The sequence below is a fragment of the Chelonia mydas genome, chromosome 1 (genome assembly GCF_015237465.2).
Source record: "Chelonia mydas isolate rCheMyd1 chromosome 1, rCheMyd1.pri.v2, whole genome shotgun sequence".
NCBI lineage: Eukaryota > Metazoa > Chordata > Testudines > Cheloniidae > Chelonia > Chelonia mydas.
This window is the reverse complement of record NC_057849.1, coordinates 292,329,593-292,352,824: the sequence shown is the minus strand read 5'-3', so window position 1 is coordinate 292,352,824 and position 23,232 is coordinate 292,329,593. Positions and strand designations below refer to the sequence as shown.

General features: G+C 41.7%; 1 protein-coding gene across 1 annotated transcript in view; it reads right to left on the bottom strand.

Annotated features, from left to right (window-relative positions):
- The window catches only part of NELL2 (neural EGFL like 2), a 227,738-nt gene that overhangs the window by 10,486 nt on the left and 194,020 nt on the right, over positions 1-23,232 (bottom strand). The window contains 3 exon segments of the mRNA XM_037887796.2: positions 493-669; positions 1,663-1,856; positions 9,110-9,255. Of these exon segments, the coding sequence (XP_037743724.1) occupies positions 493-669; positions 1,663-1,856; positions 9,110-9,255 (517 nt within the window).

Below are 23,232 nucleotides of genomic sequence, written 5' to 3'. Positions count from 1 at the left end.
CCACTCAAAACAATTTTATTTCACAATTAAACAAATTTCATTTAGCGATTAAATGAATCTTGGCCATAGGCCTGAAATTTGCTGTTTGAAAACATTTGTGCAAACCAAACTTTGTTTACACAAAAATGGAAACAGAAAAGGATTAATTCAAAAATACATTCAAAGTGAAATCCCATTTAGATGTTGCCAAAATGCTTGGAGTTCATTTTTCTTAGTTCTATTCTACACTATAAGTGCTACAAGTGTTGTAGCGCATCTGGTGAAGACACTTTCCCTTTGGCATAATAAATCCACCTCTGTGAAAGGCGGTAGTTAGAGAGGTGGGAGAAGCTCACCGACATAGTGTTGTCCACACTTGGGCTTAGGTTGGTGTAACTTACGTCACTCAGGTGAGAGGTTTATTCACACCCCATAGTGATGTAAGTTATGCTGAAGTAAGTGGTAGTGTAGACCTGGCCTTACTATAGACTCTGCTGTTGTAGGAAGACTTACCAAGCATCGACACTGCTGACAGTTCTGCACCCAGGTATCTCCACTGTTGTATGAGAGCTCCCCACTTTGATGTAGACATTGACTGCTGAGCCTTGAGTCACATTCAGGGCAACAAAACAGGTCAACAGTAGGGTTCTCACAGTCACAGACCATCCGCCGACACATCACATAGCCACTCTGTTGTTCCAAGACCGAACAGCACATAGTGATAATAGAAATTTGCATAACTCTGGTCACTATACAAAATTAGGCATGTTGGCTTAATTCTAAATCACATAGTTAATTTGCATGTCTTTAATTTCTTGTGTATATCCTTCATAACAGCAATTCTTCAAGCAGCCCTCTCCTGAGGTGATGAAATATATTGGTTTTCCTGAGACAGTCAGATTAGCAGATTTTACTAAGATTATACTAACTTTTGTATGTCTGTTAGTAAGTGTTGATAGAAACTTCAAGACCAATCCATCTCTCCTACACCTATTGTAAGGTGTTCATATTAGAAAGACTAAACATAGCCAGAGTTCAACTTAAATGGTGGTGAAACCTTAGCTTTCAGGGAGTTGTCCCTGTTTTTGCCAGCAGCAAATTTGGCCCGGGTTCTGCTTCAACATTTTCAGCACTAAGCATGAGTTTAGGGGAAAGAACAGCTTCACATTAATATCTGAGGAGGATGGACAATATTACCTTGGGGTATATGAGAGGCCGGGCGGGTGGGGGAAGACAGCTTTTTCCCTTCACATTTCATCAATTCTAGCCAATCTAATTCTGGGTCCAACTACATCTCAAAGATCAATGCACAGGGGAAATCTTCTGTGCACTAATTTCACCGCTCCCACATGGCTAAGGGAGATGGGTGTCTCTGATGGCTCTGTCTTTCTTTTTTCAGGGTTGCACAGCAAAGCCTCCAAGGAACTATTATCCATCCAATGGGAAATGGCCAGGATTGAGTAGGACTGGGATAGGGTGCTCGGTGTTGGGTACATGGAAACACACTGATCCCAAATGGTCCTGTGGAAATCACCTTTTCTGTGACATCACCTCCATGGTGGAGGGGGCCTAAGAAAAGCAGTAAAAGAGTAATTTCACTGGAATCATAGCATTTTCTTCCACCCTAGCAATCTCTCCCTTTTCCCCACGAGTAATTAAAAAAACAGTGAACTTTATACTAACCTGGCATGAGCAGACGGAGCACCGGTCGTTCTCCAGAACCCAAATCTGCCCATTGTGTTTGATTTTGTCATCATGGATACAGTCTCCTGTGCAGTTTTTCCCATGAGGACATCGACAGTCATACCCACCATCCAAGTTAAAGCAAACAGTGTCATTGGCACAGCTGTGCCTTCCAGTCCCACATTCATCAATGTCTGTGAAAACATGCCGCGTAAGGCTTTTAGACCACATTCAATTAACAAAAATGGCCTTGCTACAGCCAGTATAAATGATTCTCAGCCATTAAAGCCTTCGGCTGAAAATTAATTTGCACTCCACCAGAATAGGGAGAAATAACTCACAAGTTCACACAATGTCTTTGAAAAACCGCTTCTCTGTTTTAAAAGAAAAAAACCTTTATCATTTGAATTTTTCTAAGTGAAAGTTGTTGAGCAAGAACAAGGCAACCACAACTTCTAGACAAGAGGCACAAAAGCAGAGATAATACTAAGCCCCAGAAAGACCATTAGTCTATGGAAGCCTGCATCCATGAGAAGTAAAAGGATACTTAACAAGCGAAAAGAAAAGGAGTACTTGTGGCACCTTAGAGACTAACAAATTTATTTGAGCATAAGCTTTCGTGAGCTACATCCGATGAAGTGAGCTGTAGCTCACAAAAGCTTATGCTCAAATAAATTTGTTAGTCTCTAAGGTGCCACAAGTACTCCTTTTCTTTTTGCGAATACAGACTAACACGGCTGCTACTCTGAAACTTAACAAGCAAAGCAACCGACAACTGAATTTGCTTCCAAACTCTTTTGCTTTGCCTAGTGCTTTTGAGTCACCTACACATCTACTGAAAAGTTAACATGAAAGGTGAAGTCTGACCTGTAGTTTCATTCAGTAATAAGGGATCACATGGTTTATCTAAGGTACCAACAGAGCAAATTAGTTATTCGAGTTACAGAGGCATCCATGATCTTTGTGTCTAATATAAGAACAAAATAAATCTCAACGGGGATTAAGCTGAACAACTTTGACACAATATTACATTTCAAAGATTTCAGAGTACTTTAGAGACACATTTCATTAATGCGTACACACACATCTTTCGCAAAGACAAACTAACGGCATACACTGCCTTGCATTTCAATGATTTTATTTAGCTTTTCGAGCTGTCTCCTCCTAGAGAGAAAATCCCACCCATTTCTCTCATTTTAGGATTCTGAAAGAGCATATGATAAATAGCACTACTCAATATAAATACATTTTGGAATGTATCTGAAAAATCAAAGGCCACATCCTTGGCTGTGCAAATCTGGGTAGCTCCATTGACTTTAATCATAAATCAAAACTTTATGACAATCTGGCCCCATGTTTTTAATTACAGATTGCACAAAAAAGTGATATTTGTGATACTTACTGGACAGCAGACCAATAAAAAAATCAACATAGACGTGTATCTTTCACAATCAGTCTCAAAGCCTCAGACAATACTCAACTACTTTTGGCTTCAAAGATGGAAAGGGAACCTTCTCCAGACCAGTCTTAAACCCAACACTTAAAGCAAAACAGCTCAATTAAAACTTCGGCTCATTGTGCAGCTACAGTCAAAAAAGTAACAAGGTGTTAGGATTCATGAGAAATAAGATGGAGAAAAACATGGAAAGTTATATAATACCATTATCTGAATCAATGGTGTGGCTTCACCTACTGTAGTAACCCCATCTCAAGAAGGGATACTGAAGAATTAAAGGGGGTTCAGACAAGGGTGACGAAAATGATTAGGGGCCTGGAAAAACTCTCATATGAAGAGAGATTGAAAAGACTAGAATTATTTATCTTACAAAGGAGACAAATAAGGGGAGAGGATAAAAGTATATCAAATAATGAATGGACCTAGAGAAGTTTGGGAGAACAGAACCTCCTGATCTATCTCATGACATAAGAATAAGGGGTGTCAAGTTTCCTTCCCCACTCTGAACTCTAGGGTACCAATGTGGGGACCTGCACGAAAGACTCCCTAAGCTTATTCTTACCAGTTTAGGTTAAAAACTTCTCCAAGGTACAAACTTTTCTTTGTCCTTGAACAGTATGCTGCCACCACCAAGCGTTTTAAACAAAGAACAGGGAAAGAGACCACTTGGAGATGTCTTTCCCCAAAATATCCCCCCAAGCCCTATACCCCCTTTCCTGGGGAAGGCTTGATAATAATATTCTCACCAATTGGTACAGGTGAACACAGACCCAAGCCCTTGGATCTTAAGGACAATGAAAAATCAATCAGGTTCTTAAAAGAATAATTTTATTTAAAGAAAAGGTAAAAATCACCTCTGTAAAATCAGGATGGTAAATACTTTACAGGGTAATCAGATTTAAAACATAGAGAATCCCTCTAGGCAAAACCTTAAGTTACAAAAAGAAGACACAAAAACAGGAATACACATTCCTTCCAGCACAGTTTATTTTACAAGCCATTAAACAAAAGAAAATCTAACGCATTTTCTAGCTAGATTACTTACTAACTTTACAGAAGTTGGAAGGCTTGCATCCCTGATCTGTTCCCGGCAAAGGTATCACACAGACAGACAAAACCCTTTGTCCCCCCTCCAGATTTGAAAGAATCTTGTCCCCTCATTGGCCATTTTGGGTCAGGTGCCAGTGGGCTTACCTTACCTTCTTAACCCTTTACAGGTGAAAGGATTTTGCCTCTGGTCAGGAGGGATTTTATAGCATTGTATACAGAAAGGTGGTTACCCTTCCCTTTGTATTTATGACAGGGGGTGTGCAATAAAATTGAAAGGTGGCAAATTCAAATCTGATAAAAGGAAATACTTTTTCAGAGAACACATAAATAGTGGAATTTGTTGCCACAGGATGTTGTTGAAGCCAAAAATTTAGCAAGATCCAATATGCGATTGTACATTTATATGGATAACAAGAATATCCGGAGTTGCAATACTTAATGCTAACAGATTTTGGAAGAGATATTAAATGTCATGCTTCAGGGTGTATGTAGACTAGTGTCTAAGTATTAGGGATAGGAGGACACTTAATGTGATTATTCCACCCACTGCTTAAAGCAAGATTTCTTGTACCTCCCTCTGAAGCATTTTGTGCTGATGCTGGTCACTGTCAGCAACAGGATACTGGATAAACTGGACCATGGATGTAATCTAGTGTGGCAATTCCTATGTTCCTAAGTGAGTAAATCATGACACATCGTGAACCTATTATAAAAAAGAACCAAAACTGGCATTTTGGAATTGTCTAACTACTCTGTAAACCAATTTCCAATCTCCTGCAACATTGGCTACCACAATAAGAAAAAAAAAGTAAATGTTTAATATTTTAAACAAAATGATTAATTTCTAACACTGGAATTCTCTTTATTATTGTTAAGCCATTTTTATGGAGGGACTTTCTTGTTTAAAATATTTTCACACACAGAGCTCCCACACTTCTCAAGCAAGTTGGTGACTACCTTCATTTGACTCAAAACTACCACATTTAATGAGAAATTTTGGGTGAAATTCATATCTGTGTAAATGAGAACATCTCCATTACAGCAAGTGGAGCTGTGCCCATTTACACCAGGTCTGAATTTAGCCCTTCATATTCAGGCACATTTCACAACTTATTCATTGGGGTGGAATTTTCCAAAGGTTTCAATGACAGTTTAACTCTGCTTCCACAGAAGTCAATGGGAGCTTTACCACTGACATTCCAACTTCAATGGGAGCAGAGTCTGGACAACACTGAAAGCTTCTGACATTCCCACCCTTCTGCTTCTGAACTTTCAGCTTGCTGAACTCAGAAAAATGAATACCCTGCACAAGACAGGTTAAATATCCTCAGCCCAAATCAGTGGGCGTCCATATTGTGATTCTAATCCACTCTGAAACAGCAACATGCTCAAAATGCAGAGACAGAAAAACAAACTTGCATACGTGAAATTCATATCTGCATTATTCATCAGCATCAAACTTCATTCTTTATCTGCAAAGTGCTTAAGCACAAATCATCCTTCCCTGACAAAAGCTTACTTCAGCGTTTTGATTTTGGACTTGGAACAAACCACCATAAACCATGAATTACGTTGCTGACATTTTGTTTACGGCCATAACCGGGGCACCAAACACCATAAACTACTGAGGCTGCTGGGAACTGAACTCGGTAGCTGTTACTGCTGAACACAATGAATGTGAGGAAAATAATCCAGGCTGCAAATTTCCAGCAATCTCAGACCTAGGTGTTATATCACTATTATCACTCCCATGTCATCTTCCAAAAACACAAACACTGCAGCCAGCTTACAACAGTGTTTAGGAAGCTAGTAGTTTGAATGGTATAGATAGGGATGTGTGAGCCTCAAAAGATTTGGAGGAGTGTGTTGGATAAATCCTACAAAATGTGAATAGCTACCCAGAGCTTAACTGAGGGCCAAATTTTGCTTACCTAACCCATGTTCGATAAGATGTACATTTTTAAGGTCTTCCTTCTCCCTCCTCCTATCCCGCACCTCCCAACCCAATCACATCACATGACCATAACACTGCCCAATTTCCCCTCCCCCAACACCATTCTCCTGCTCCAGAGGCCTCCTGTCTTTCTATTTCATTGAGAAAGGAATCAAGGCTGGAACACCCTCTCTTTTGGACTTTGGCTGGTTCCTTTATACAAATTTTGTAAATTCCAGGCCTTGCCCAGGTCAGAGAAACCTCCAAACACATTGGTCCCTTGATACAGCAGAGAGCTCCTAAATTAGAAACCTGGAAGACAGGAGCCAGTCCAGCAGAAATTGCCAGATGTGCTGAAATCCAAAGATATTTCAGCAACAGGGGAAGTTCTTATTCAAATGTTTCTGGACAAAAATGGCCTTGAGCTTTGGGCCAACTCTCTTTATTTTGCAAATCCTTTCTTGTAAAGGCTCATCAGTTGACTTACACCAGAGATGAATTTGCCCCAAACTGCTCAGACATGGGCAAAACCTCAAAATGAATGGTTTTGCTTACGTTCAGATAAACGTGGATGCTTATCTAGATTTATAAAAACCCTTTGGGTCTAAGAGTTGGTCTAGAAATCTTGTACTTTTGTGACATTTCTCTTGCTTTCTTTTTCTGCACAGGTCAGGCATAGTATTCTTTTGCTGCATTTGGGAGCTTCCACTCCTGGTCCTGACATAAACCCGCAAAGTGAAGAGGCATCAGAAGTGAGGAATTTTTTTAAAAAAAGTTTATAAATCTTTTTGAACTTCAGAAAAGCTTTGGTTCAGTTAGAGTTCTGGTTGGAGGTTTACCTTGGTTCTTAGTTTATCTGAGCAAGTCTGTCTAACTAATATTGGCCCCAAGATGTTCAGCTTTCTGAATTCAATAAATTAGGCTGTGTCATATCATCACACTTTGTTCTGACTTTATGTCCTATTTGAGACACAATGCCATAGCTTCAGTCCAACAAAATATAATGCAGTGTGATAACAACAGAATATCTAACCTCCCTTGTGCTGTTTCATATTCTAAAGTTTAGAGTAGCAAACAGTCAATCTGAAAGTGTTCCATTGTTAGTGACTGGGGTTATCAACAGCATGCAGGTATTTTCCTGAATTAAGTCTAATCACTTGTCCCTTTCTGTATATATTTACTAACGAGTTGTTGATGCCTTGTAGAAAATCCTAAAAAGCTTTCTATTTAGCAGCAATTCTGTATTTCTTTTTCCTTGGCTTCTCACTTTTATAGAAATGGGATCATTGTTGCTTAGAAGAAGTTTAAATGCTCATCTTTAATGATGGACACACTGCAAAAAATTTAGTATATCTGAGTTTTAAGTTGGTTGAACAACCAAATGTCTAGTAGACAGCACCAAATCACAATGTTAAAGCTAGAAGGCAAATACAGTATGACAGTCACAGATAAAACCTTGTGTTGGATGGTTACCGACTAAATATTTTCATGGACAATTAGTTAGTGCATCACTTGTGTACAGACAGATTTTTCCAAAACTATTTGGCATATTCTAAAATCTGTCTGACCAGCATTGAAATTTAGCCAGTTCTTGATGGAGAAGCTCAACTTTACAAAGGCAGTAGCCACGTAGCTAATCCACCTGGGAGTACAGGCTTTCAAATGTGGTAAAAATACTCTGAAGAAGTGGTCAGAGGGATACTGAAAAGGTGACCCTTGCTCTCAGTGGAAAGCATTCTTTGAGTCTGCATCACTGAGATTAATTCCATTCCTTCCCTTTGGGATCGACACTGCCTACAGACCTGAGCTTAAACAAAGCTGAGCAACTCACGCTGTGGGAGCGTTCCAAGTTTATAATGACCAAATATGAAGGAATATGCACAATTTTGGTCTAAACAAACCAGAACGGAACACGCAGCCTTGTTTGTCTTAAAATAGCCTTTAGAGTAGAGGCTCATAAATGCTTCAAGACTAAGTGCTTCATACTAGGAGAGCTGCATCTTTAAATAACTGTGTACCCACTAACTTGCTGTTCCCATTTGCTAGAGCCTCTGGAATGATTCTACACAGCACCAACCCCCCATCCGCCACCTCCAGTGTTTCCAAGCTTCTAATGTTATTCTGCAAACTGCCGCTTTCTAAAGGCAGTAATTCTATGAGCAGTAAAAGCAACATCATAGTACCCTGGGAGTGAGCAGTGGCCTATTAGACCCCCTGAATCATTCTTTGCAATAGGACAAGTTTCTTAAAGAGGAATATTTTAGTGTACAAGGTAATTGGAGAGGAGGAACTGGCTGGATAAGCTTCATTTCTGCATGTAAAAAAATAATTTCCTCAGTCTACTTCACCCCCTCTGTGATGTCACTGATGAGAGAATGTGGTGATCTTTACAGCCTGCTAGCATATACAGGGGTCACCTGTTCAGTAGCATTTCATTTTGGAAAATCTCTCCCTAACCACTGGACTATCTTTCTTCTCTGTTACTCCCCTTTACAGCCAGCTAGTGAAGAAAGCCAGTCCACAGAGAGGCTGGAACCATCTCTTTGCTCTCTTTGGGTTGGAGAGTAAGTAGAGATAAGATCCTGGCTTCCCAAGAGCAGGGACTGCAATTCTGCCTGGCTTATACTGGCTGGGCAAAGAGGATGGGAGAAGGGCTGCTCAATCTGGCCCCGATTATTACTGCACACAAGCAGGTATGAGGCCAAAGAGATTCTGTTCCTGGCTCAGCCGCAGACTTCATATGTGACCTTGGACTAGTCGCTGAATCTCCCTGTGCTCTTCAGTTCCCCATCTGCGCAGTAGGGAAAATAATACCTCCTTTCTCCTGTTTTTGTCTTATCTATTTCTGCTCTAAGGTCTTTGGGGCAGGGACCGTCTCTCACTCTATGTCTAGACAGTGCCTAACACAATGGATCCCCAATATCAGCTGGAGACTCTGCACATTATCATTCATAATACAGTAATAATATGTGACCTATTAGACATTTGCCCCTTTATTGGGTACTGACCTTCACATGATTCTCCACTCGGTGAAAACATCCCATTGTCATGGTAGCCGTCCCTGCACTCACAGTGGTACCAGCCAGGCAGGTTAATGCAGTTAGCACGGCTGTCACATTGAACAAAGCCATCTGAGCATTCATCAATGTCTGTTCAGCAACCAAAAAAGAAAACAGGAAGTCACACAGCTGAATCCGTTACATTAGTCTGCTGACAATACAGTATCTGCTGCATTACTAAAATGGTTTTAATCAATATTATTGGACCCCCATAATGGTTAGCAGTAAATCAAAAAAGAGATTGAATTTTTGAACCTCTTCCAATAAAAGCGGTAGAATAATAGTAAGGCCATACTAATGAATGCAAAGGACTATCTAGAAGCCTTCTCTATTGTTAAACATTAATAATTAATTGAATCACAACAAACTGTAAGCAGTCTGTTATCTATGTAAACCTCCCAAAGCACTAAGAAAGAAAAGGGTCCCAATTCAAGGAATAAATACTATATTTCCAACTATTAACTCCTTGATCTATCCAGACTGTCCGACATAACTAACATTATGTATTTCACTAGCATATCAAGACAACAAATCCCTACTCTCACTATCAGAGAAGTAATGCTCTTCTAAAATATTGGACAAAACTACTGGTGCAATCTGGCTGCATTAAAAAGAGTACCTGTAGCCAGGGGAGGAAAAAGGGAAATTAGATATTTTACTCTTGGTTCTTGTTTTAAGTAGTATGTTTTCCAAACCAGACCAGATTTCCTTCCTTCCATTTTTTTCTTCCCCAAGAAGAAAAGGACATCTTCTGGACTTGATTATGTTTCCACTTATACCAGCTTTACGCTGGTGAAATGCCATTATCCTCAATGGAGATACTCCTAATTGACAGCAGTTACTCCTGCTCTGAGTGTAAGTAAGAGCAGAATCAGCCTTCTATCACAAAACATGGTGAGTTCTTACTGACACAGTGCAACTTACTTTTCTCCTCCTGATGTGGATCTCTTAAAAGTTAGCCTTCCACTGACTAGACTTCTTCCAAAGACCCCACCCTTGAATGATTTCTGGACACCTTAATTAGGTCCAGTGTACAGCAAGGCCTGCCCTATTGAATTCTAAAAGCTCAGTATGTGAGCTGATTTTATAAACTAGGTGCATCAAGCTGTACCTTACATTACATCCGGCAGGCCAAATTCTACCCTTCCACACCTGTGCAACCCCATTCCCAATACAGACTATTACAAAGTAGCACCCATTCTCAGTGATGTGGCTAAATGATGTTAATGAACGGCACGTAGTAGGGCAGTGGAAACAAACAGGGATATAAAATATGACCTTCATTACCAAATCCCAACATAAGTTTCTTGAAATCTGGAAGGAACTGTGTTTTACAGCACATGCGGCATAAAGTTCTGGAAACCAGCAGAGTGAGTCCAAGTCTGCAATGACTGACCTCTTGGCCAATGCTAGTGATTGAACTGGGGACCTTCAGTGCTAGAAGTATAAGTTATAGTTTGAGCTACAGAGCAAGGATGTGAAGTGTGCAGCTGTAATGGACCTAGTATCTTCTGTCAATTGGTCACAAAGGGGGACACGTAACACACTGAGCAGTGGGTCACATACAGTGGGTCAAAATCCTGCCCTCAAACCCTGTTGGTTCACATTAATGTGATCTGTTATTTCCAGAGAGGACAGCCTACTCTTGTTGAAGGAGCTAACTATGAGATGTAATAAGTATCATCTCCCAGTAACATGAGTACATATCACCACTCTACCCTCTTATGAAAACTACCCTTCGAAAAGTAAAGTTACAAATCAAAGTTTCCTCATCCCTATACACCACCACTGTCAGTTTGGAGGAGCTGAAGTAGTACAATATTTCAGGGACACCTGAGAACTTCATTGCATAGTCCTAATTTAGCCAACCACATTCATCCTTCTTGTTGCATTTTTTCTATTCATGCTGTTGGGTGTTTTATTTACATATGAAATAGACGCAGATCTACCCTTTTGTATTAAAGGGTTGACATAGTTACTTTTTACAGTTATTTACATAGTCAAATTACCACCATATTGACTTTAAAATGGGTTATAATTAATCATAGCGCCTCTATTTCTTCTCATTAATACATCTCTCCCTGATTATAGCACACACTCTGTCAAAACTCTCTCTAGTTACTCTACTTTGGTGCTCACTAACAGAATCAAACTCTACTGTAATGAGTCTCATTCAGAAATGCTTTTGCCTTTGTCTTAAAAAGATGGTGGCCACCCTGTCTATTAGGGACTTAGGAGGAAATATCCTTGGGTTCAAAAACCAGAACATTCAACTCTGAAGCATATCCCAAGACAGGGATTCTCAACCTTTTTCTTTAAGGCCCCCTCCCCAACATGTTATAAAAATTCCATGGCCTACCTGTGCCACAACAATGGTTTTTCAGTAAATTAAAAGCTGAGGCCAGCATTAGGGAGTAGCCAGCAGAGCAATTGCCCAGGGGCCCATGCCACAGGGGCCCCCGCAAAACTAAGTTGCTCAGGCTTCAGCTTCAGCCTCGGGCAGCAGGGCTTGGGATTTGGCTTTCTGCCCTGGGCCCCAGTGAGTCTAATGCTGGCCCTGCTCTCTCTGAAACCTGCTTGTGGCCCCCAGGAGGCCCTGGACTCCTGGTTGAGAACTGCTGTCCTAACACACCAATACAATAAGCCCCGCCATAGTATTCAGAAACAACTTTCAGCTGTTCAGTTTGTCTAGCTCTCGACCACTACAAACCTCCTTTATAATGAGCAGACAGGAGACAGCAAAACTTCAGGAGAGTTCAAGAGATCAGAGAAAGATCAACAAGAATTCTATTGCTTAAGTGAGAAAAAGCTGGTTTGTAGTCTGCGCCTTACGTCACCGGTGTTCACTCAGATACTGGCAGACCATAAAAAAAAAAAGGTCTGAAACCTTGGAACTTCCCACGTCACTGGGGAATGTGCAGTTTGAGAGCTAGCTTGCTTGCCAGTCCATGATCTAAGGGCTTGTCTACACTTACTGGGGGATCAATGAGCCGTGATCAATGCATCTCCCGTCGACTCCTGTACTCCACCGGATCAAGAAGAATAAGGGGAGTCGACGGAGAAACTCCCGTCGACATCACGCAGTGTGGGCCCCGCGGTAAGTAGATCTAAGCCACGTCAACTTGAGTTGCGCTATTCATGTAACTCAAATTGTGTAGCTTAGATTGACTTTTCCCTGTAGTGCAGACAAGGTCTAAGTCATTGTGCTAAAGGCTGGGGATCATATGTCCAATACACGACAGCTTGTTGGGGTGGGCTGAAGGTGCAAACCCCACTGAATCAATTAAGCACGCAGTCTAAGGGTATGTTTACACTACGAAATTAGGTCAAATTTATAGAAGTCGATTTTTAGGAAGCAACTTTATACAATTGATTGTGTGTGGTCCCCACTAAGCACATTAAGTCAGCGGAGTGCGTCCACAGTACCGTGGCTAGCGTAGACTTTTGGAGCATTGCACTGTCGGTAGCTATCCCACAGTTTCCACAGTCTCCACTGCCCATTGGAATTCTGGGTTGAGCTCCCAATGCCTGATGGGGCAAAAACCTTTTTGTGGGTGGTTTTGGGTACATGTCGTCAGTCGCCCCTCCCTCCATAAAAGCAACGGCAGACAATCATTTTGCGCCTTTTTTCCTAGCAGATGCCATACTGCTGTCAGCAGATGGTACAGTAGGACTGCTAACCATTGTCGTCATCCACCGCTTCCACTGCAATTCTGCTCTGCTGCTCTTGTCTCAGTAGTGAATTTCTTCATGTTGTCTGTCATGTGCTCCCAGGTACTTGTGTTCTTCCTTGGGAAATGTGCGTGGTGCTAATTGTCGTCCTCCACCGCTTCCACTGCAACTCTGCTCTCCTGCTCTCATGAATCCACTTCGCAGGTCCTCTAGTCATTCTTTATAAATATCTATTCTTGTGGCATCCAACGTCAGCCACCGCTTCCACTGCAACTCTGCTCTCCTGCAGACGCCATACCATGGCAAGCATGGAGCCCGCTCAGCTCACCGCTGCTCAAACACCTCGCACATTATCCTGCAGTATGTGCAGAACCTGCAAAAGCAGGCGAGGAGGTGATGACAGCACGATCACGAGGTGTTTGCAATGCTCACAACAGAAGTGCAAGAATACCAAGATGAGAGCAGCCCTCACAGTTGAGAAGTGAGTGGTGATAGCCCTCTGGAAGCCAGACAGCTACCGGTCAGTCGGGAATCAATTTGGAGTGGGTAAATCTACTGTGGGGGCTGCTGTGATCCAAGTAGCCAACGCAATCACTGAGCTGCTGCTATCAAGGGTTGCTGCAATAGGGTTCCTTAACTGCGGTGGAGCAATAGACGGAACACATATCTCTATCTTGGGACCGGACCACCTTGGCAGCCAGTACGTAAACCACAAGGGGTACTTTTCCATGGTGCTGCAAGCACTAGTGGATCACAAGGGACGTTTCACTGACATCAACGTGGGATGGCCGGGAAAGGTGCATGATGCTCGCATCTTCAGGTCTGTTTGAACAGCTGCAGGAAGGGACTTACTTCCCAGACCAGAAAATTACCGTTGGGGATGTTGAAATGCCTATAGTTATCCTTGGGGCCCCAGACTACCCCTTAATGCCATGGCTCATGAAGCCATACACAGGCACCCTGGACAGTAGTAAGGAGCAGTTCAACTATAGGCTGAGCAAGTGCAGAATGGTGGTAGAATGTGCATTTGGATGTTTAAAAGATGGCTGGTGCAGTTTACTGACTAGGTTAGACCTCAGCAAAACCAATATTCCCATTGTTATTGCTGCTTGCTGTGTGCTCCACAATGTCTGTGAGAGTAAAGGGGAGACGTTTATGGGGGGTGGGAGGTTGAGGTGCGGCCGATTACACGCAGCCAGATACCAGGGCAATTAGAAGAGCACAGCTGGGTGTCCTGCGCATCAGGGAAACTTTGAAAACCAGTTTCATGACTGGCCAGGCTATGGTGTGACTGTTCTGTTTGTTTCTCCTTGATGAAAACCCGTTCTCTTGGTTGACTCTACTTCCCTGTAAGCCAACTGACCTCCCCACTTCGATCACCATTTTCAGAGGCAATAAAGTCATTATTGTTTCAAAATCATGCATTCTTTACTAATTCATCACACAAATAGGGGGAAAACTTGCAAGGTAGCCCGGGAGGGGTGGGTGAGGAGGGAAGCACTGGGTGGGGTAGTGGATGAGGGGAGGAGGGAAGGACAAGGTCACACTACAGTTCAAAACTTATTGAATGCCAGCCTTCTGTTGCTTGGGCAATCCTCTGGGGTGGAGTGGCTGGGTGCCCGTAGCCTCTCCCCCACCGCGTTCTTGGGCATCTGGGTGAGGAGGATATGGAACTTGGGGAGGAGGGCAGGCGGTTATACAGGGGCTGCAGCGGCGGTCTGTGCTCCTGCTGCCTTTCCTGCAGCTCCACCAGACGCCTGAGCATGTCAGTTATGCTCCCCCATTAGGCTTAGCATTGCATCCTGCCTCCTCTCAGTGTGCTCCTCCCTCCTCTCATCGCGTTCATTTAACGCTTTCCTGGACTCTGCCATTGTTTGCCTCCATGCATTCTGCTGAGCTCTTTCAATGCAGGAGGACTACATGAGCTCTGAGAACATGTCATTGTGAGTGCGTTTTTTTCATCTTCTAATCTGCCCTAGCCTCTGGGACGGAGATGATAGGGCGAGCGTGGAAACATTTGCAGCTGCAGGAGGAAAAAAAGGGAGAGTAGTATTTAAAAAGATACATTTTAGAGAACAAAGGGAAGACTATTTCACACTGAATCAAGTGATTCACATTACATAGCACATGTGCTTCACCCCCTGCCCCTCCACCGCGTGGCTAGTATCAGGGAAGATCCGTCTCAGCCAAACACGAACAACTCAGCATGAATGGGCCTCCCCCTACCGTGTGGCAAAGGCTTTTAGAGTACCTCCACGAGAGCTTCATGGAACAGAAATCCTCCAGGGACATCTCCATCCCCAGACACGTTAACATACTTTTCCAATAGCTATACTGGCTGCAAATGCATCCCAAGTCTTCAGGGCAAATTAATTATTAAACTCGCTTGCTTTTAAACCCTGTATTATATTTACTAAGTAACACTCACCAGAGATGCCTTCTCTGGCTTCATGGTCCGGGATCCCGCCTTGGGAGGGTTGGGCGGGTATTGGCTCTAGGGTGATGAACAGTTCCTGGTTGCGAAGGAGAAGGGATTCTCCACTTGCCTGCTGTGCGCTATCCTCAACCTCCTCCTCCTCTTCATCTTCCTCATCCACAAAATCCTCATCCCTGTTGCGTGAGACTCCCCGCTTGCAGGTGTCCACGGACAGTGGTGGGATAGTGGTAGGGGCCCCCCCTAGAATTGCATGCAGCTCATCATAGAAGTGGCATGTATGGGGCTCTGACCCGGAGCCACTGTTTGCATCCTTTGTTTTTTGGTAGGCTTGCCTCAGCTCCTTAACTTTCATGCGGCACTACTGTGTGCCCCTGTTGTGTCCTCTGTTGTAGCCTCTGTCCATCATGCCCTTGGAGATTTTTGCAAATATATTGGCATTTCGTCTTTTGGAACAGAGTTCTCCCCATACAGCGATCAGATCCAATACCTCCCATTTGGTCCATGCTGGAGCTCTTTTGCGATTCTGGGACTCCATGGTCACCTGTGCTGATGAGCTCTGCATGGTCACCTGTGCTGATCAGCTGGCCATGCTGGCCAAACAGGAAATGAAATTCAAAAGTTCCCGGGTCTTTTCCTGTCTACCTGGCCAGTGCATCTGAGTTGAGAGTGCTATTCAGAGCGGTCACAATGGAGCACTCTGGGATAGCTCCCAGAGGCTAATACCGTCGAATTGCGTCCACATGACCCCAAATTCGACCCAGCGAGGTCAATTTTAGTGCTAAACCCCTCACCGGGGAGGAGTACAGAAATCGATTTTAAGAGCCCTTTAAGTCAAGAAAACAGGCTTGATCATGTGGACAGGTGCAGGGTTAAATCGACCTAATGATGCTAAATTCGACCTACACTCGTAGTGTAGACCAGGGCTAAAAGGTGGAGGAGGTAGATAGTTGTTGTTCTGACTTGATGCAAATCTTTATAGCTGCTCTAAATAACATGCATTAAAATGACTTGATAGCACATTTCTCCCATTGAAAAGTTGAATTTACTTATTGGGGATGATGGAGAGGAAAGAGGGTGATTAAGGCCAAAGTAACACAGACGAATTAAAAGAGGCCTGTGTTCCTCTCTTCAGAGCAATTTATTTGTGGAGCTGTATGCTTTCTAATTATGAATACAGCATTGCAGGCACAGGTTTTATGAATCTTGATGAGATCACTTACTGATTATTCAGGAAAAACAAGCCTTGAATGACATGTCAGTTTGGTAAATTGACAGCCAAAGTAGCTATTCTGTATTTATTTGCAAACTAACTGACAAAACCTATATCATAAAAAATATTACTTGGGATGAAATGCTTTTACAGATGTCAATAAGCAACGAAATACATTCTCCCAGGTTCCTTATGGCTGAATACAAGATGTTGAGTGGAGTTATGTATGATCCCTAACATGAAATGTACTGATGGAAGCACTCTGTTGGTCTTTAGGAGATATCATATTCTCGACTGATTGTTTGCCTTCAAATCATTTCATTTTAACCAATGCCTGCATCAGTGTTGAACAATCCATTGTCCTTTAAATGGTTTTGCAGCAAACAAAAGTTTCTCCCCACAACTAACCTTTTATGGAAAAAAATTCCAATATGTCTTCTTGTGGCTTATAAAACATAGATTTCTTTAAGTATGAAATCAGTTCCTAAGAAACTAACAATTTTAAACATTAATTACAATAATGAGTCTCACTGCAGCAGGACAAAATACAACCACCACAACTCCGTGAAACAAGTAGAAAATGTAGAAGGAAAGCATTTAGAAGAGTTGAACTGCTTATTTCACAGAAATTCTTCTTGACAGTTGGATAAAAGGATTTCTATTTTCAAATGGGCAAAAGATGGCTCAGGAAGGACTGTGAAAAGATCTACAACTAACATGATCTTCTTAGCAAAGGAAAAGCAGCCAGAAGAAATTTTTCTCTCTGCCGTAGTGAAATGTTCTCAGGTGAATCATCTTGCAGCTCCTCACTGAGAGGTATGAGTTGACAAAGGCAGAAGAACTGATTGAAAAGTTTTGCCTGGCCAGTGGCTATGGTAGATCAGTGAGTTTTGTGCAGCATTAACAGCTCTAATGAGCTCCTGTTTTATGCTGTACTGGTTAGGCACAAGAAAACTGAATGCTACTCATATAAGAAGGTTACCAAAACAGACATTATCCTACTTCTTTTATTTAAAAAAAATCCCACTTACAAAGAATGGTATAATTCAATGAAGGGCTATGCTTGGCATGTGCTTTGTTCAGAGGGGGCTGGTGACATCTGAAGGCAGGTAGGCAAAATAGACAAGGAAAAGTGCTGCTCAGAGCCAATTTATTTTAGCAAGAATGATCAAACTGTATCTTATTCTAACACGGCAGACAAATTCCTCTTGTGTCTATGCTGAAGAGACTGTTGGTTTTGTTTTGAGGAGTTCCTTGTATAATCAGTGAGACATTTTAAAGAATATTTAATTCCACGTCTTTCACTTTGCTCAACAAAATGTTTGGATGGTGGCATGAGAAATCATGGAGTGCGGGGATGGCTTAAAGAGAAAAATCTACAATCCAACATGTGTGGGAAATAGGATTGCCAGTTTTGGTTGGATGCATTTCTGGAGATTTCATCACATGATATAATCTTTAATTAAAGATTAGTCTTCAATTCCTGGACACTCCAGGCCAATCCGTGAGGCTTGGCAACCCTCATGGGAGAAGACAGCATTTAGAATCTACAACGTGATAGGACACACCCTTTGGCTCTTTGGGCCTATAGCTGAAATCCTGGCCACACTGAAATCAATGGCAAAACTCCCTTTGACTTACGTGGAGCTGGGATTTCACCCTATATCTTTTTCCTTTGTCATTTACACAGTACAACATGTACCAAATCCTCCATCCGGCCAGGCTTTGTGTGTGGAATTATGTGGCAGCTAGTGAAAGCAATCTTCATCTTCAGGATGAGAGGAACACAAAGCCCACAACTGCTACTGTAGTCCAAGGCCGCAGCAGCCCCTGCTCCTGCGGCAGTCCAGCTCAATGGGCAGGGGTGCTGGAGCAATTTGTATTGTGGGGGTGCTGAGCGCCATTGAACCAACCTGTAAACCCTGTATTTAATGGCAACCCCTTTAAGCCAGAGGGTGCAGCAGCACCCCTAGTTCCAGCACCTGTGTCAGTGGGATCTGCACAGTGACAGATCTGTCACTGAAACTCCTGCTTTTCTGAAAGCCATCACTCCCCTGCCCCTACGACGTGTTGCTCCAGTGGGGCTGGATTCAGCTAAATATGTGTGTATGTGGGGTGGGGGGGTTAAGGCTCTGCCCAGTGCTTCCTAAATACTCAGCCCCCATGAAGCAGTACCACATTGGCTCTACTGTCACAAAATGTGGCGATTTGCCCCCAAACACCATTTTGTTTAAAAAATACAAATTGAACCTACCTGTGATTTTAAAAACTAAAGTAAGCCAAACAATTCATTTCTGTACTTCCTTACATTAATTTATTCTTTTGGATGAAAAAATGCTTCCAAAATCTTGCAAACTGAAGCTATTCTAATAAAATACACAGGTAGCTACTATGCCTGGCATTTTGGAATGAAGTACCACATACATCTAACTTCCTTTAGCATAAAAAAACCCCTTGCATCTTCTAAATCATCTATATTTATGCCTCACAAGCACTTGTTTCCTGAACTGTGGCGATAGCCTGCTGTAACTCTTCTCTATTGTATCCCTTGCTTTTGGGAAGACTAAGAAAATTTTGCTTCTTGGAGAGCTGGAATGTAACAGTCTATGTCGATAACTGATAAAATCAAGGTAAAATACAAACCTTTGCAAATTATCGACTGATACTACATACCATTGCTGCAGTAAAGGAAATGGAGTAGCTGGTAGCCTGATTAATATGATTCGAGAATGTCCGTATATAAGAGCCTTTGAAGACTCACAATGGAATCAAATTGCTTTTTTAAAGGCAGGCTAATTCTTTCATCCAACTATAGGCCTCTTGTCTGGTCAATCTATGCTCAGCACAAGATGTGGGCGGAGGGGAGCAAAGATGGATTTGCATTCCTCTTACTTCAGTGGTTGCTGGATCAGGCCCGTATTTAGTGGAGTTATTCATATTTAACATTAAGCACCAAATTCTGCTCTCAGAGACACACACGGACATCACAGGTGTAACAGAGCAGAATTCAGCCCTAAAATTCTTCTATTTGTAAACAACTTGTTCATCTCGATACAAACTGAAGGTCTGGCAATCATTTTCCCTCAAGGAGAAAATATCTCCAGATATCTGCAGGATATTTCAACTTAATTTTTTTCCATTCTGAACGTTTTTCCAGGGAAGGGTAGCAGGACACCCTACATTCTTCGGCTGTCAGCTGACACTGCCAATTAGTAGAGACATGGTAACCAGTCCACTGGTAGCTGGATAGACACTACTAAATGTTTCACACAAGCTTATGAACAGCCAGTAGGTGCTAATAACTTTTAGTCACTAGTGACCTGGGCTAAATGTGAAATAGCAACTCAGAGGTGAAAGTCTTTCCACCCCAGTGCTAATTCCCAGAGCCACACAGTCTCCAGCCACTAACATACAGTACTGTAAATGAGGTTCATCTGGTGAAGACACTGAAAAGGGAAATCCATTTCAATACAGATCACAGAATAAGGAGATACAGCAACTCTAGAGATACTTAAAAATAGTAGAAGGTGAACCTGAAATGGTCGTTACCTTCCAGTGTCCTTTGGCTCACCCAAATATTAACATCCCCATAGATACATCAATCCACTTAAAAAGGTGTTTTTTCTGCAGAGGACACAGAAGACAGTGAAGATTCTCACAGCAGATAGCAAGTTCTACATGGAAAACACAATACCCAGCTTAGGCTTGTTTGACAACTTGTTTGGCTCATGAAGACTCAGACAACACTGAGTGCAATAAGGAAAGGACTTTGTCCCATGCAGCGTTCAATACACTCGAAATCCATTGAATAATATACCTGCTCCATTAACTCAATCTTTTAGAATACCTGGGGAAATGTTTCATTTTCCCTGCAGCAAGTTCTAATTCACCATCTTTTATATTTAAAAATAGAAAATTGTTTTTGCGGTTTTCATGTAACAACAGAGTTCGAATACTTGAAGAGATCCTGCTGTTCAATTGGACCTATGATGTGAGATCTGACTTGGATCTCTGCCCCCAGTGGGGAAACTAAATAGCCTGAAACTAGTTCAATATACAGCAGCTATCTCTTTTAAAACACGGTATCAGCATTTGGGATTTCCATCCCATTGAACTACTGCTACATATTGTTAGAATATAAACATCATACAGAGGGGTGAAAAACAGAAGAATACAGAGCTGAGGTAGCTGAACTAAGTCAGGAAGATTTCAGTTTTAGAAGAAAACCAAAGTTATTCTGAATGCCTCTTAAATTTGTTTTTATAAAGGCCAAATCAACTCTTTTCTTCTAATGCTGCTGCTTGTACCCAAAATAACTTCCCTTCTTAGTTATTAAAAATTCTACAGCCTGTTTTCTTCTGGAATCTTATTCTGTTTATCCAGTTTGCTATGAATGTTAAAAGATCTGACATCACATTCTGAGTACAACCAGAATTTCGTTCACCATATAGGATCTCCAAACAAAGGTTCCACTGAACCACAGGATTTTCTTGAGTGTTACTATATGTGGACTTCCACAGCCCACTGAAAGTTTAATTTATTTATTTTAAATATAAAAGATCAGATTATGGCTGGCCTGTGAGATACAAAAGAAGAAGAAGAAAGAGAGTTATGCATTCTCACCTTGTGCCATAGCTCAGCACAAACCCTGAACACAAGGGTTCTTCACTATAGCACGACAGGTACTAGCCAAGTAAAAGAAGAGTTGAAGGAAGGGATTGAAGGTAGAGCTATGGCTCCTCCCCCAGCACCACACTGGGGAACTCGGCCAGTGCAGGAGGAAGTGCACCTTTGAAGTCCTTGAAAGAGTGGTGGAATTGCTGCTTCTGTGTATCCTTCCCAGAGCTCCAGCAGAAATTCTGGTTGAGTCAACTTAAAGCCATAATCTAGCCCAAGGGGTAGGAAATTAGTTAGATCAAAGAATACAAAAGTAATTTTCAAATCTACTTCAACAGGCTGAATTAATACTGTAGGTTTGTTCTTCACCATAAATTTCCTACTGTCATGTTGCATGAAAGAATAAACCTACTCTTAAAACAGGTCAGTTTTTTTACCATAGCACAAGCATGATTGCATTTTTAAAGTATCCTGTCCATGGAAAACTAATTTAGTTCCATTAATGAAAAAAAACCAAAATGTGATTGAGGATGTAATACAGAATTATAGTTCATTAATTCTTCAAGTGTGTAATTTTCCAGACTCCTGATCCCCCATTGATTTCTGCACACCCCCATAGGTCCTGCTAAATGCCAGCAAAAGGAAATTCAATCGTGTTGTTATTTCATGTGTGGCAGTGGCAGCGCTCCAAAATTAGATAGAAACATTATGAAAGGGATTTTTCCAGTTACTGCTTCACCATGCAGCCCTGTTCACATTTCTTTGTTGTCAAAAATTGATCAATCACAGACTCACAGACAACTGAGACTATGACAGTTTCTCATTATGCAGCCAATACCATCAAAGGATAAGACACTTGCAACAATTGAAGATGATAATTCAGAACATCTAATTAGGCATGATGAATTGGATGCATGCTTGAATTGTTTAAAAAAATCAGGTAATATATTTTTCCAGTAGGATCTGTGAAATTGGTTACGTCAGTGTCCATTAAAGAGTTAGACTAATTGATAGTACTGACGTTCTATTTTTAGATGTTGATTAAGATACAGTTTTGCTTTCAGTTTGTGTATATTCTGTAATGCAGCAACCAATCTTCAAAAATAATTGCATGCTTCTGCTTCACTGTTAACCTTTCCTCAAAAAAAAGTAAACGATTTTCCTGAGAGAAAAAAACATTTTCCCTTTCAAAGTATATGGAAATAGCCATTTTTGGCTACAAACTTGTCTTTGGGATTTATATTGCTTCATTTGCAAATGTCAGTAAGAGGACAAATTTACTTGCAGTACTTTCTTAAAATGCTGTCAATTAGCGGCTATTGGGACCTGAAGCCTAAAGAACTTGCATAGGTACATTATGTCCAAAGAGAAAGGATTTCATTTTGCAAGCTACTGTCTGAGTCTCATTTCAAAAGGGCTATCCTCTGTCTTCAATCCACATAGTAGAGCCCTTATTGAAAAGAATGTGAATTCCATGTGTGGATGAAGTATGTCTCCCTGAGTTTTTATACAATATGCTTGATCCCAAACATTTCAGGTCAGATTCTGGCTACAGCATACAGTGGCACATGCTAGAAATCTTGCTTCCAATAGTAGGGCCAAACCCCACTGAAGCTTTTGTGTCTTTCCATCAACTCCAATGGCCTTTAGTTCAAGCTGGAGGAATGCAAGGCAGAAGTTTCGGATCATTTTAAAGCCCTTCAGATACTTGTCCATATTCCTCCATGAAAGGAAACATTGAGTGGCAATGCCAAGGTGTCAAGGGGTGTGATTGACGTTAATGTGTGTCTTCCAATAGAGCCCAATTGTGGAATGGTACTCATGCTGGCAAGCACTTACTCACTTACATAGTCTCATTGACATTATTAATTAATATTGAGATGTCCACTTGAGTGACATGGATGTAAACCCATGGTCTGAATCTCTACAGGGAAAGTGCTTTCTGCTACCATCTATAGGTGAACCAGAGGAAGAGACAGAATAAGCCGGATCTTATTTGCAAGTTTGTTTCCTGCCATCTCAGTGCAAATAGTTTAGTTAAATTACATTTATGCTCTGAGTGTAGGGATAACGAAATGTTGTTATCCTTACTGTGTGACAAAAGGGTAACAGAACTGTACTTAATAGGCCCCGAGT